The following is a 14524-nucleotide window of genomic DNA, read 5'->3' as shown; positions in this document are numbered from 1 at the left end:
AAATATTTAGGATATTCTTAGTTTATTGTAGGAATATACAATAGAGAAACACCATAGAATATTCTTTAAATATATTTTATGAATATTCTAGGAATATTTGGAATATTCCAAAAATGTGACGAGTAACCGCTATAAGGCATGTATATATTGCATTTTGATACAAGATTCACACAAGTAATAAAACACATAATATTCATAAACAAATATATTTTAAAAACAATATACACTGAAATATTTGACGTTTCAACCAATATTAAAAATAAAAAATCTAATTCAAAATATTTATTCACTGAATAAAATATTCCTGAATACTGTCATATTACAAATATTAGAAAAGTATTCAAATTAGGATATTCCTACTCTCCAACAAATGTATACTAAAAAATATACTAAAATAACAACTCTGTGAATTCATCAGCACTAATTAAAAAATAATAAATATATCATTTCATTGAAAAAGAAAAAGTGTATTACATCAAGAAATAGGTTAGGTTAGGTTTCTCACTTAGAAAAATAAACCCACAAATGAAGTATTTAAAATGAGTAGTATGATGGGTTCTTCAATGAATTTCACTTACTTAAAGTTATTCAAACTTTGCTCACCAGAATAGTTTTCCTTATATTTGTCCAACAATGCATCAGCCAGTGTTTCAATAGTAATACCTGGAACAAAATGTACATTAACGTTCATTATCACTATTTGAAAGTGGCACAATAAAACTGGAATAAAAATCAAATAGATATTTTTCGCATAGGTTACTCATGAACATTTACAACATTTTATGACTTGGAGAGCAACTTGCATTGTCTTGTTGAAAAGTAATCATTACGTTTTCAGTTCCTTGGCGCACCTGCCTGTACCAGGTACCACTCTGTTTCCTTTTGGGCAAATTGATACTATCTTGAAAACGAGTGATAAAAATCATGAAAACAAATGATACAAAAAAATGTGTTATTCACTTACTTTTCTCTATTGAAGATACACAACTGTACTTAGTCAAACCAACAAATCCCACACACCAACTCTCCTCAAACCTAAAATGAGGTATAGTAGGTTAATCACCATGACTTTACTATCGATACTTTTGCATTTTACTTACTTTTCTTGAAGACTGAATAGATGCAACTCTCCTGTTTGAAGATCCAAAATCAAACTATTCGCTGTACTGCAAATTGGACAACCCCAAATTATAAATGGTACACTGAACGTGACAGAATTATACTTTGATAATAACACCAACACACCATGCATTACACACGCGAATCTGCCACGTCAACCGCCATGTTGAATCAAATGTCGAATTTAACGCAAACGCAAATGTACCATGCATTAAGGGACAGCCGCTTTCACAGAGCTTATTCGACTGTCGCGCGCTACACTTCAATTGACCAATGAGAAACGTTTACTCCAATTATTCACTTCCCCATTTCTCTGTTTCCAGGATTTTTCGCTTTATAATTAAATAATTTCAAATACAAAAAGACAAATAGGATGAGAATTAACCAACTTATTGATGCAACTGGTTCATTTATTGGCCCATTCAAATTTTTTTGTCATTTCCAACAGTTGCTGTTGGAGCAATTCATCCAGAATCTTTGCGTTGAGTTCAAAAACTGGTTAACACTATCAGGGTTATATACATTAGGTTATGCATTCGATTAAGATCTTCAAATATTTTTGTTTTTAATAATATTGAATTTTTGGATACGTTATTATAAGATAATTCAAAATTCCATTGTATAGAATATTCCAAAATATACCGTGGGGATATATTCTAAGAATATATCATATGGTATATTCGATCGACAATATTCTTAGAATATTCAAGGGAGAATAATCCATTTATAGACATTCTATGCACATTCTTTCGGGAATAATCCTGCCATATTCATTCAAGCATATTCTATGAATATTCTAAAGGCATGTATATATTCCAAGAATATTCTATGAATATTTGGAATATATACGTTCGTTTTATGATATACAGGAAATATTCCATGAATATCTAGTGCTGTGTGGGTCATCACATGGCATACTCGATAACTGAAACACCTGCGGAAAAATTCAGTTTCAAAAGAAGGTGGCGTAAGTGTTCCCCTGAACCTGATATTGACATTATAAACAACCGTTCGAAAAGAAATTTTTCTATGAAGATAGGCAGGCTTTCTGGTGAAAATGATTTTATGCAATAGGTTAGCGGCATTCAAGATTCGTGTATTATTCGTACTTAATCAATAGGCATCTTTGAGCTTATGAGAGATTTTATGAGAACGTCTTATTCCATAAATGAGTCGCAAGCACAAGTTTTGAACTTTTTGAATTTCACGTTTATACTGCTCACTCAAATGTGGTCCATAGACAGTATTGGCATAGTTAAAATGTGATAAAACTATATAGTGCTTCACATAATACTAATTTCAATTTCAGTAGAAGATACTGCCTAACACCATAAATCAATTTTAAAGAAGAATATGCACGTCGTATTAAGTTATTCAAGTACTTTTAGCGTATGAGAGTGTGAACAAGGATGAATCCAAGATTTTTCGCTCCTTCCACCAACTCGATATTCACGCCATTGATTGATATATTTAGGTACTCTTAAATTAAATATCAGATCGTTTGGATTTTGTTCCAAATAATAGAACATTTGATTTTTGAAAGTTCAGGAATAAACAGGGTTCTATTGCAGCCCTATAAAAATTATTCCAGTCTTTATTGAGTATCATGCAAAAATCATTTACATCTAGGGGGGGAAACTATAATAAATTTGGGTGTCATCCGCAGAGAAGTGCACCTTGTAGTGATTCGAATTTTTGATAAAATTGGAGGAGTGAAGAGCAAACAGGATAGGCCCAAGTATAGAGCCTTGTGGCACTCTGCGATTTCGAAATTGGGGGGATGAAAAAGTTCCATCAAACGTAACTCTTTGATCTCTTCTATTATGATAATTGGCAAACAAAGTGATAGCTGAAGTTGACAGAATCAACGTAATATAAAATTAATATCAATTAACCGTGGATTATAGTGTCAAAGGCTCTGCTGAAGTCAAAAAGGACAATGTCCTCTATCTGAAGCTCTGACAACGTCATCTAAAACATGCAGCAATCCTGTAGTGCAACTGAATCCCTTCTGAAACCCAGACTGTACCGATGATGAAATGTTGAATTCTGAAATGTGCTCCAGGAATTGTACTTCTATGTACTACAGTATTATTAGTATTATTTGGTAATCTACCCCACTATCACTAAAAGAATCCCCCACATAGACAACTTCAACTTTTCAAGATTTTACGCCAATACCATCACACGAATGAAAATGAACCATGGTAAGTTGCCTGCAAATCTGGCAAAAAAGGCATTGATGTGAATTCATTATTCTGCTGAAAAGCTGAAAATAACAATTATATTAACCAAAATGAACCTGAAATAAAAAAATAGTGAAATAAAATACAAGTAAGAATAGAACAATTGAATGAATTAAATAAAGAGAAGAAAATAAAAATAAAAAGTGGAGAGATTCCAAGTCACGTTAGTTCACGACGTTTCGATTGTTAGTATCTACAATCGTCTTCGGGTGATGACTGGACTGATTCTTCCAAGAGATGACTATTTATAGGTCGTTCGAGTACTTTCACTTATCCCAGCTTTCCATTTTCCGCTTCACTGGTTCCGTGGGAGATTACCATTTTGGCGGGAGTTTGCCATTTTTCGCTTGATAATGGATTTCCATATGTTTCGTATTTCTACGCTGGCTTGGCTGAATACGTTGTTGGACAACATGTATGCGGCTTCCTTGAATTTTCTCCTAAACCAATGTTCCTCTCTGTGCAAGATCTCAGCTTAGGACCACTCGATGTTGTGTTGATGGGTCCAAACATGGTCTGCTATTCCTGATTTGCTGGTTTTCTCTCGCTGTGTGTGTTTCTTGTGCTCGGCAATGCGAACATTCAATGGCCTCTTAGTTTCACCAATATAGGATTCTCCGCACTCACAGGGTATCCGGTAAATGCAATTCTTGGAATCGCAGTCCGCGTTTGATGGCCTGGTTTTCGTGAGGCTGCTACGGCTGCTTCACATCCGGTAACAGTATCCGTAGCAGCCTCACGAAAACCAGGCGACTAAACGCGGACTGCGATTCCAAGAATTGCATTTACCTGATACCCTGTGAGTGCGGAAAATCCTATATTGGTGAAACTAAGAGGCCAGTGAATGTTCGCATTGCCGAGCACAAGAAACACACACAGCGAGGGGAAACCAGCAAATCAGGAATAGCAGACCATGTTTGGACCCATCAACACAACATCGAGTGGTCCCAAGCTGAGATCTTGCACAGAGAGGAACATTGGTTTGGTAGAAAATTCGAGGAAGCCGCATACAAGTTGTCCAACAACGTATTCAGCCAAGCCAGCGTAGAAATACGCAACATATGGAAACTCATCATCAAGCGAAAAATGGCCAACTCCCGCCAAAACGGTCATCTTCCACGGAACCAGTGAAGCGAAAAATGGAAAGCGGGGATAAGAGAAAGTACTCGAACGACCTATAAATAGTCATCTCTCGGAGAAATCACCCGAAAACGATTGTAGATACTAACAATGGAAACGTCGTGAACTAACGTGACTTGGAATCTCTCTACTTTTCATTTTTATTTTCTTCTCTTTATTTTTATTTATTCAATTGTTCTATTTCTACTTGTATTTTATTTCACTATTATTTCATTTCAGGTTTATTTTGGTTAATATAATTGTTATTTTCAGCTATTCATTTTCAATTCTTTTTTTTTTAGTAGTTTCAGGGATTTGAAAAAAATTAAATAATTTGCTTTCCTCGCATCAAATGATATAGATAAAATACTTTGTCTAATTTCCACTTACTCAATGTATTGCTATTAATACACCATTCTCAAGTTTCCAACCAATATAACAGTCCTTTCAGCTACACTCAATGAAAAAATATACAATATAACTTTAACATTCATAAATGAATCTAAAATAATAATATGAAACGTAGTAGCTTGATTGATTCTAAAATTTTGTGGCAAAATAAACTTCGGTTCGAAGCCGGTGGTGGAGTTAAAAAAATATCGAATCTCAAATTCCATCGCACATCATTCTCCCATCCGAAATCATATTATTTCTGAACAAAAATGAAAATTTTCAACTTATTCTGATCATATTTTCTACATTTCAATCTAAAAATTTTTCTCGTGTTCGAAATAACGAAGTCACCGTCCGATGACCCTGATTTTCCGCTACATTCTTCGGGCTCCGATTAAAGTTTCGCAAAACCCAAGCCTCACGTGACAACCCCTTCTAATCCCGGAATAAATTCAAAAGATATGTCTCGGTCGCAAATGAAATTTAGCCCTTGTCGCATTAGCGGCAGACCTTTTTCTCCTTCGGCCGGCCCGGCCGCCGGAATAAATGCAAGAGGACGGCCTCCTACAATTCCATCACGGAACTGAACTAGTCGACCGGATTCAATAATGCATACCTATGAACGGGGGTGATGGAACTGAGAATGCGGGCGGGTTTTGGGATCAGTGGGCTTTTTCTTTCAGTTTTTGTCTGAAGGTTACTTCTTTGCATGATCTAAATATCTTTAAATGTATCAAGATAAAGAATAATTGCTTCCATACAATGGTACAAATGAGCTTCTATTGCCGCCCTCATATGGTTGAGAATCTCGAGAGTATTTTTTTTTAATGCATCATGATATTCTCTGATGCTGATGATAATGCTGTGGATCTCATACACTCCTTCAAATGACTTTAAATGACTCCATAGAAAGGAATCTATAGGAGTGAGATATGGAGACCTTGGTGGCCATTCTGTAGAACCTCTTCTGTCAATCCAGTGACCAGGAAAATGATCAATTTAAAATTGTCGCACTGGAGCTGCATTATGGAGAGGTGCACCATCCTGCTGAAAGACTATTTCGTTTTCGAATAAATCTATATACTCCTGAATCACCCTAGTGCTGTACGATATTATTCTATACTTCAACATATCCAAATATTCATCAGATTCAAATCATCATCAATAAACAGAGGATCCTATGATGTGGTCACCTAAAATTCCTGCCCAAACATTCAGTTTTTGAGGTCGTTGGGTATAAACTTGATGGTAAAAATGAGGATTCGTATCCCTCTAATATCGAAAATTTTGCTGATTCACCTCTTCATTCAAAATGAACGTAGATTCATCCGAAAAACAAATTTTGAAGTTGAACCGTTCACTGAGACTTTCACAAAACTTGATTCGTCTATCGAAATCATTTTCATTCAATTCATGAACTAGTCTGATCTCGAATGGATGAAACTTGTATTTATGAAGGATCGTGAAAACATATGTACGACTGATACCTGATTCCTAAGATAACTTAGTAACAGATTTAGAATTTTCCATTAGTCCAATGTCCAAGTACACTAAGTACTTTTTGATGAGGCTTTGAAAAGAGTCACAGCGGAGAAATGGGAGAAGTGTGTTCGGCATGTGATATCGGAAGTCGAGACAAAGATGTGGAAGCTTGAAAACATGATAGAGGCACAAATCGAGCCACTGATAATTCAGATTGATGAGGATGATACTACTAATGAAGAGACAAATTCATCCAGTTGAATAATTTTGATTAATATTCCTTTTGATTTTACATAAAATAAAAATTATCAATAAAGAAATAATTACGTCTGTTTTCATATAATGCTTGAGTGCGCTGTGAAAAATTCAATGAAAATATTTTTATATTACACATATTATCTGCATTTACCCGTTAAACTGCAAAACTTGTGCATTTCACTCGTTATTATAAAAATTTTTCCCTAAGTATGATAATATAGCATTTCCGACAACAAGATGTTGGTTCTGAATACGACCCTGGCTAATTCTTGGGATTTTCAATATCACATGCATAGGGCATGTCAATGTTTACATCCACTCTATCTTCGATTTGAATTTCCTTTAGTGGACTACAAAGACTCCAGGAAATTGCTTCGAGGGAAAGATGATACATTCTTACGAAACTGAAGCTGCATGAACAGGTGTTTGAGTTTGATGAATGAGTAGGAAACATTTCCGTTCTCGTTCATCATTATAACCTCGTTCTTGAAATTATTCCTCATGAACAACACTTGTAAAATGCTATTCATGTAGCAAGTGTTTCCTAAATTATCCAATCCAATTTTCCTCTCTAGATTCTCAGGACAACTCTCCAGTGATTCGTAAGGTGGAACATGTTTCACAGAATCTCCATAAGAACCATTTCTCAAGCTGCGATCGATCCTTCCAAGTGGAGAAGGGTTTCGTAGAGGGATCGATTCGGCTCTTGCTTCATGAAGCTTTTCCACTGACAGGTCAACAGAACTACGAAGACTGCAACTCATATTTGGGGGTCAAGAATGACCCAAGTCCATTGACCGCAGTTAAAAAGATGAAGGTGGATCAATCACTTGTGGAATAACCTTGATAGGAGGCTGATGATCATCCACATACCTTGGATTATTTCGACGATATTTCAGTTCCGTACTGAAATTAGGGCAATGCATGATCTCATCATAATTATGTGAAGGAGGAATAGTTCCAAGGTCCGAAGCAGCATTGACACGTTGAATAGCAATACTAATTATTTCTATCAAAAAATAGATAGAACGGTGGTCTTTCGTTGCTTGGCCTATTCTCCTTCCGAGTTCATGAACGAATAACAGAGACTCCGAGTCATAAACACCAAAAGTTTCAACCGCTACTGGATGGAACAGATAAAATTAATAGTGAAAATGATAAAATGAAAGCAAGTGTTTTACTTATACAGGGTGTCCCTGGACTTCCTCTTTTCCTCTCAGGAATGTATAGATGGGGTCAAAATATCACCAGTACTTCATATAACTTTTTTTCCTAAAAGTCTTCGTAACCAAGTTACGGGCCCTCGAAGTTACAAAATGAAAAATGTTTTTCTTTGATAACTTTTCAAGTGAATATTCAAAATCATCCAAATTTTGGTAATTGACTAAACAAATGAATTCCGTCGATGAGCTTTCATGCAGGAGTCAGTTGTTTTGCTACAAAGTCAGGAACGGACTACCCCCGATGGTCCACACCCCAAAACTTTGAAATGACAGATATTTTTCAATATTTTTCAACAAAATAAGGTTACTTGGACAATTTTATGAATAAAAGTACTTGTGTGGAAAGTCGATCGGAGCAACGAGTCTTGATAAAAATGTAGTTCTACTCGACGACATCAAACCCGCTCGTCCACCATTATTTGAAATGAATAATCATCAAAGCAGAAATAATAATGATAACGTTAATTCAACAACATTTATAACAGGAATAATACAAAGTATGCTAAAATGAAGTCGTAAACAAAAAGTACAGTACCTATATGGAAGTTTAAGTCACAATTGTGATAGCAGATATCTTTTCAAAATAAATATCAAGTTCTGTAGATTCGTGGTGTTTTTAAACTAACAAGCTACTCTACTATGAAATATCGAATTCATTCCATATTTTGTATGTACATAATACGTGTGGAATAATCACGTTTCGTGTTGATCAGTTATCTGAATCTCATGAAACTCAAATTCTTCTTCACAGCTAAACTGTTGAGGAGTTTCACTGATAATTATAATTTTATGGGAGAAATTCTTTAACACGAATCTAAATTTAGCTGAAAAAACGCACATCGGAAAAAATATTTACTATACTAATAAAAAGCAAACGAATGAACTACAAAAACGGCTGCACATGATCAGGTGAAAAATATCCAGGGAATAATTATGTTCCATTTCTTTCACAGATGTTGACAAAAAAACCTTTTAGAAAGTTTTGATAAAAAATGAGAAACTGGAATGCGATTTTGTTTTGTTGAGTGGTGCGTTGTCATATGACTATCATTGTATTGTCAATATTCTATAGGATATTTTGAATTTTTTTGATATGGCCGAACAGTTTACATTCAATGAATATGCAGATAAGCATGTATTTTATTAACGTGCATTTTGTAATGCTGCAGAAGCTCGTCGTCTGTATTCCGAGCATTTTCCCAATCGAACGGTACCGTCAAGAGAAACATTCGAGCGTGTCGATCGCAGCTTGAGGGAGACAGGTATGTAATAATTGATAATTAATTTGAACACGTTGTTTTATTTCGATATTATTGTAGGTACAGTTTTGCCAAAACGAGGTGGTGAGGGCGCTCCTAGGACTGTACGAACCGTTGTATTGGAGGAAAATATTTTGGAAGCCGTCGCTGATGATCCTTCAATGAGCATCAGAAATCTATCAGAACAGTTCCATACATCCAAGTCCACTATTCATAGAATAATTAGGGAACAACTGCTCCACCCATTTCACATCCAGAAGGTACATGCCATGACACCTCAAGATTTTCCAGCACGACTGGAATATGCCAATTGGTTCATGGATAGGCAAAGAGAGGATATGACTTTTATTAATCGAGTTTTATTCACTGATGAAGCAGGTTTCAGTAGAGATGGAGTTATCAACTCTCATAATCTCCATATATGGGCCGAAGAAAATCCCCATGGGATATTGCAAACCAAACACCAACGGAAATTCAACGTGAATGTTTGGGCTGGTATCATAGGAAACCATCTTATAGGACCATTCGTTCTACAGGACCGATTGAATGGAGAACGTTATTTGGAGTTCATTCAGAACGATTTGAATGGACTTTTGGAACATGTTCCATTGCAAACCCGAAGAGATATGTGGTTTATGCATGATGGCGCTCCTCCTCATTTTAGTTTGATTGTGCGTGACCATCTGAACCATATTTTCCACAATAGATGGATTGGTAGAGGTGGGCCATATTCATGGCCATCGCGGTCTCCGGATTTAAATCCATTGAATTTCTTTCTGTATGGGCATCTAAAAAGCCTTGTTTACGCTACACCTATTCACACAAGAGATGCATTGTTGAATAGAATAACATTACATTGTGAAGCCATACGAAACGACCCTGGAATGCTATTTCAAGTACAGAGAGGGTGTCTTCGCAGACTAAGAAAATGTATAGAGAGAGAAGGTGGTCATATCGAGCAGTTTCTGTAGCGGATTTTTAATTTCTGTTTGCTCTTGAGGCTCTTGAGTTTCGTTAGTTAAACGTGTTTGCATTATAAAAATTCGTTATGAACATTTTACCTATCATTTCCATTTTCCTTAAAAACTAATATTTTCGAATAATGGTAGACATCTCAGGATAAATGTTGTTGAATTAACGTTATTATCATTATTATTTCTGCTTTGATAATTATTCATTTCAAATAATGGTGGACGAGCGGGTTTGATGTCGTCGAGTGAAACTACATTTTTATCAAGACTCGTTGCTCCGATCGACTTTCCACACGAGTACTTTTATTCATAAAATTGTCCAAGTAACCTTAATTTGTTGAAAAATATTGAAAAATATCTGTCATTTCAAAGTTTTGGGGTGTGGACCATCGGGGGTAGTCCGTTCCTGACTTTGTAGCAAAACAACTGACTCCTGCATGAAAACTCATCGAAGGAATTCATTTGTTTAGTCAATTACCAAAATTTGGATGATTTTGAATATTCACTTGAAAAGTTATCAAAAAAAAACATTTTTCATTTTGTAACTTCGAGGGCCCGTTACTTGGTAACGAAGGATTTTAGGAAAAAAAATTATATGAAGTACTGGTAATATTTTGACCCCATCTATACATTCCCGAGAGGAAAAGAGGAAGTCCAGGGACACCCTGTATAAAAGTAAAAAAAAATAAGAAGCGAATGTCAATATACCATAATGAATTTGAAAAACACTAAACTGCCAAATAATTTGGAAATAATGACACATTTTTTTTCAAAACCAATTTGTCATCAGAAACAATTATTGATTCAACAAAAGTGATTAGAAGACAACTATTTTGTAATCAGAATCATCTTGGATTCGAATGTGTTCCGTTTATACAATACTAGTTGTTGCCCGCGGCTTCGCCCGCTTAGAATTCGGTAGTTGTAGTACTAATTAGTACTATGTTGCTGTATCGCTGCTATTCCAATGTTTTGACAGAATCAGAATCAACGAACTTAGGCGTGTGCAGCGTTATAGAACAGTGCTTTAAAAAAATTGTTCCACAGCGCCATCTAGTGGCGAGTTACACAAAAATTGATAGCCTAAAAACCTTCTCTATGAAAAATTACTTATACATGTCAAGTTTTATCACGATCGGTTGAGCGATGTAGAAGTTTATCACTTACCAACCAACCAACCAACAAACATCCATTTTTATATATTAGATGGCGAGTTACAGAAAAATTGATAGCCTATAAACCTTCTTTATGAAAAATTACTTATATATGTCAAGTTTCATCACGATCGGTTGAGCAATGTAGAAGTTTATCAGTTACAAACCTACCAACCAACCAAACAACCATCAAACATCCATTTTTATATATTAGATAAAATGCCTGCCATAATTTGGTGAAAGAATCGGAGTTACAAATTTCACATTTTGGCGGGAGTCATGGGTTGTAAAATAAAATATTCAATTCAGTATTCGCTGTTTTACAAAGGAATACATAAACGTTTAGTCATATTCGTTTCAATAGAAGTGGAAGTAATTTCAGTACAATCAATACTCTTTTATATATTATGTTGTATAGCGTTGCTGTGAATGGTATTTGTTTCATTTCCATCACGAATGTTTGCTGTACAAACTGAAAGAGAAAACGTGATTGATCTGCGTGAAATTGAATGTTTTTGATTAAAAACAGCTGTTTCCAAAAAAGAAAATAATTTTTTTGCTGTTTTTTTTTAATTGAATCTGATCCATTGAATCCAATGATTCAATTCAAACGTTATGAATGAATGAATGAATGGATGAAAAAATATTTCGATTGCCCAGCATATTACTTCATTCACGGGGCAATACAAAAATGAAAAGGAACAACAGTTTCACAATGAATCGACTGAAAAATATTGGAAAAGATAGAGAAACATAGACACTTGAACTAGTTACTAGTAAATTTAATGTTTTATAATATGTCATGCAAATTATATTTCTGAGCAAAACATTGAAATTACTGTACATTATCATTACAGGTAAGTTTTTGCCTATAGTAGAGTTAATGACTGAGAGACGTCAAAGTTGATAAAGTTAGGATATGCGACGCATCTATGAAATCCCGAACTATTTTGTACTGAAATTGATGGTCTGTTTGTTAGGAAAGATTGAATCATCCTTACAGGATAACTATCACCAAACTTGATATAAAGAAATTTCAAATAAAATCGGTGGTTTTTTTCTTGGAGGAGTGATGTATATATTATATGTAAGATCCCACACTGACATACAATATTCTAATTGTGGCTGCTCATCGTTTTGTGGTTCAACTCAGTACACCTCTGACTCCACTGTTAAAGAACTCTTTCATATGGAGAAGTGCGTTTATGTGGAATAAACATCTTGAGAAAGTTTTTCCAAATGGATTCAGTCTCCAGGCACCGCTCTTAAGGCGCCTCAAAGATTTTTCTATAGTGCTAATGTTTTGTACTCTGCAAAAATATATAGAATTGTCAACAATAAGATATCTGTTAACGAGTCAGAATTTAGAATTACAAACCCTAAATTCTTGCTGAAAGAATTTTTATATACAGTGTTATCCCCAAAGTATTCACCATATGAGGAACTTTTTCCCCATTTTGTAAATGGGGATGATAAAAAAAACATTTTGATAAAACGGTAAATAGACACCATTCTGTATACGACGGTTTATTTTAAAAGCCTGTAATATTACAAATTACACAACTACCGCAGTAAATTTTTCTGAAGAGTAGAATAATTTTCAAAGTTTTTGGTGCAAAGTTATTTTCAATAATAATAATTGTAATTTATTGAATAAAATTACAATTTTGCTCAACTGGCTATCGACCGAAGTCCTTCCGCCTAGTTATTTTTATTTTTTGTCAACACCGAGAATTACTCAAAATTATATAGTATCGTAATAAAAACTTAATATTCAATAATATTAACTTTCTTATTAGTCAGTGGGCTATGCTTGAAGACTGGCCGTAAACAAATCTAAAGTAAATGGAACTTCAATAGCCCACTGACTAATAAGAAAGTTTTTTTTCCTTATTCAGAGGAATCGGGCAAATTACGGATATGCAGTTGGTTAGTACCTCGTCCACGAGATGGAGTGACATTTGTGATGTTCGCTCCAACTTCGGAAAAGGAATGAAATACTCTGAGAGAATTCCGATTTTCAATTGTGGAATATCATTGACTTCAGGTCGATGATGGTCACTATCTTGCACTGATGAGTGGCTAATAAGCCCGAAACCGGTCTGCAAGTGTGCCCGTTCCATAATTGAAGGTCGACTCTTTCAGTTGTATTGCCAATTGCATATGCAGGACATTTTCTGTGAAAATTCCTGCACTGACGCCTGTCGGATATAATCCAACGCCCTTCGTGGTATTAGCCAGGGGAGTAGTTGTTTTCTGATAGGTGTCAGTCCATTAAACCTACTGTGTAGGTATATAGAGACTGGCTGGAACGTTTGAAGTTCAATTTACTCAATAATATTAAATCACAACACATTAAAATTGAATGAGTATTTCGAAAGAAAATCATTGATTTCCTGGAATTCTTCTTGTTCAGGATAATTCTCCAAAATAATCTCCAGAAAGTCAACAAGTTTGTTTCAAAATATCTATACTATTTTGATATTTTGTGATTTGATAATATTTCATATTACTCTTCAAAAAATTGATCGTGGTTGGCACCATAGTTGTGTAATTTATAATATTTCAGGCTTTTGAAATGATTCAGGCTTATAAAATAAAACTTCACTTAGATGGCCGTGACTTCAAATATATATGTATTTTTAATGCTGAACAACTTTTCTGAATAACATTTCTCGAGATTTTTCAAGTAACGGTACTTTACTCTTGTCTCAAAATCAAATATTTGAAGGCTACTCGTATATTACGTGTGTTTCACTGTATTTTATCGGTGCATGTTCAGTTTTAGGGAATGCACAAACTTTCATTAAAAATAATTTTTTGTCGAAAAACCCTAAATAAATAAGTTTCCCATACGGTGCATACTTTAGGGATGACACGGTATATATGCTCAAGCTTATCATCTGATGAAACCCCTGAATTTCATAAATTACACCTCACGATTTAATCTTCACAAACATCATTTTCAAAAACCTTATTTTTCAATAATATCACATGTTTCGCTAACACATTTGTTGTAGAGTTGTAGGTAATTGTAGAGTACATTATTCGCTCTGGAAAAGCTACTGTGTCAGTGAAAAATGTCGTGATATTTTTTCAAAATAAAGTTTGAAAAAATGAAGTTCGTGAAGACAAAATCGTAAGGTGTAGTTTATGATAATACTATGGATCTTCATGAAGTAACGGTCAAATCTTTCACTTCCTCCCAAACTGAGAGAGCTGTATCATTGAACGAATAAAATATCTTATCAAAGCTAAGTTACGACTGAATGTATACACTTCGCATTTTAATATATTCTG

General features: G+C 34.8%; 1 protein-coding gene across 1 annotated transcript; it reads right to left on the bottom strand.

Moving 5' to 3' along the window:
* Positions 1-371: 371 nt before the first annotated feature.
* On the bottom strand, positions 372-1462 carry LOC141482705 (uncharacterized). The gene is made up of 3 exons (XM_074176393.1): positions 1101-1462; positions 965-1035; positions 372-663 (listed from the first exon to the last, which is right to left on the bottom strand). Exons 1-3 carry the CDS (start codon positions 1250-1252, stop codon positions 575-577), a joined length of 312 nt encoding a protein of 103 aa, XP_074032494.1. The 5' UTR covers positions 1253-1462; the 3' UTR covers positions 372-574.
* Positions 1463-14524: the final 13062 nt, after the last annotated feature.

This window comes from Leptinotarsa decemlineata, unplaced genomic scaffold (assembly GCF_025532065.1).
Source record: "Leptinotarsa decemlineata unplaced genomic scaffold, Ldec_3_MD MMD2_tig00001719_RagTag_RagTag, whole genome shotgun sequence".
Classification (NCBI taxonomy): domain Eukaryota; kingdom Metazoa; phylum Arthropoda; class Insecta; order Coleoptera; family Chrysomelidae; genus Leptinotarsa; species Leptinotarsa decemlineata.
The sequence above is the reverse complement of the archived record's forward strand: the minus strand, read 5'-3'. Positions and strand labels throughout refer to the sequence as shown.

Excerpts from the sequence above, each read along its gene's own strand:
- LOC141482705 (XM_074176393.1), bottom strand. The coding sequence starts at position 1,252 with ATGCATGGTGTGTTGGTGTTATTATCAAAGTATAATTCTGTCACGTTC. Across the intron at positions 1,036-1,100 it reads CTATTCAGTCTTCAAGAAAA|GTTTGAGGAGAGTTGGTGTG; the intron begins GTAAGTAAAATG and ends ACCTCATTTTAG. Across the intron at positions 664-964 it reads TGTATCTTCAATAGAGAAAA|GTATTACTATTGAAACACTG; the intron begins GTAAGTGAATAA and ends ATTTTGTTCCAG.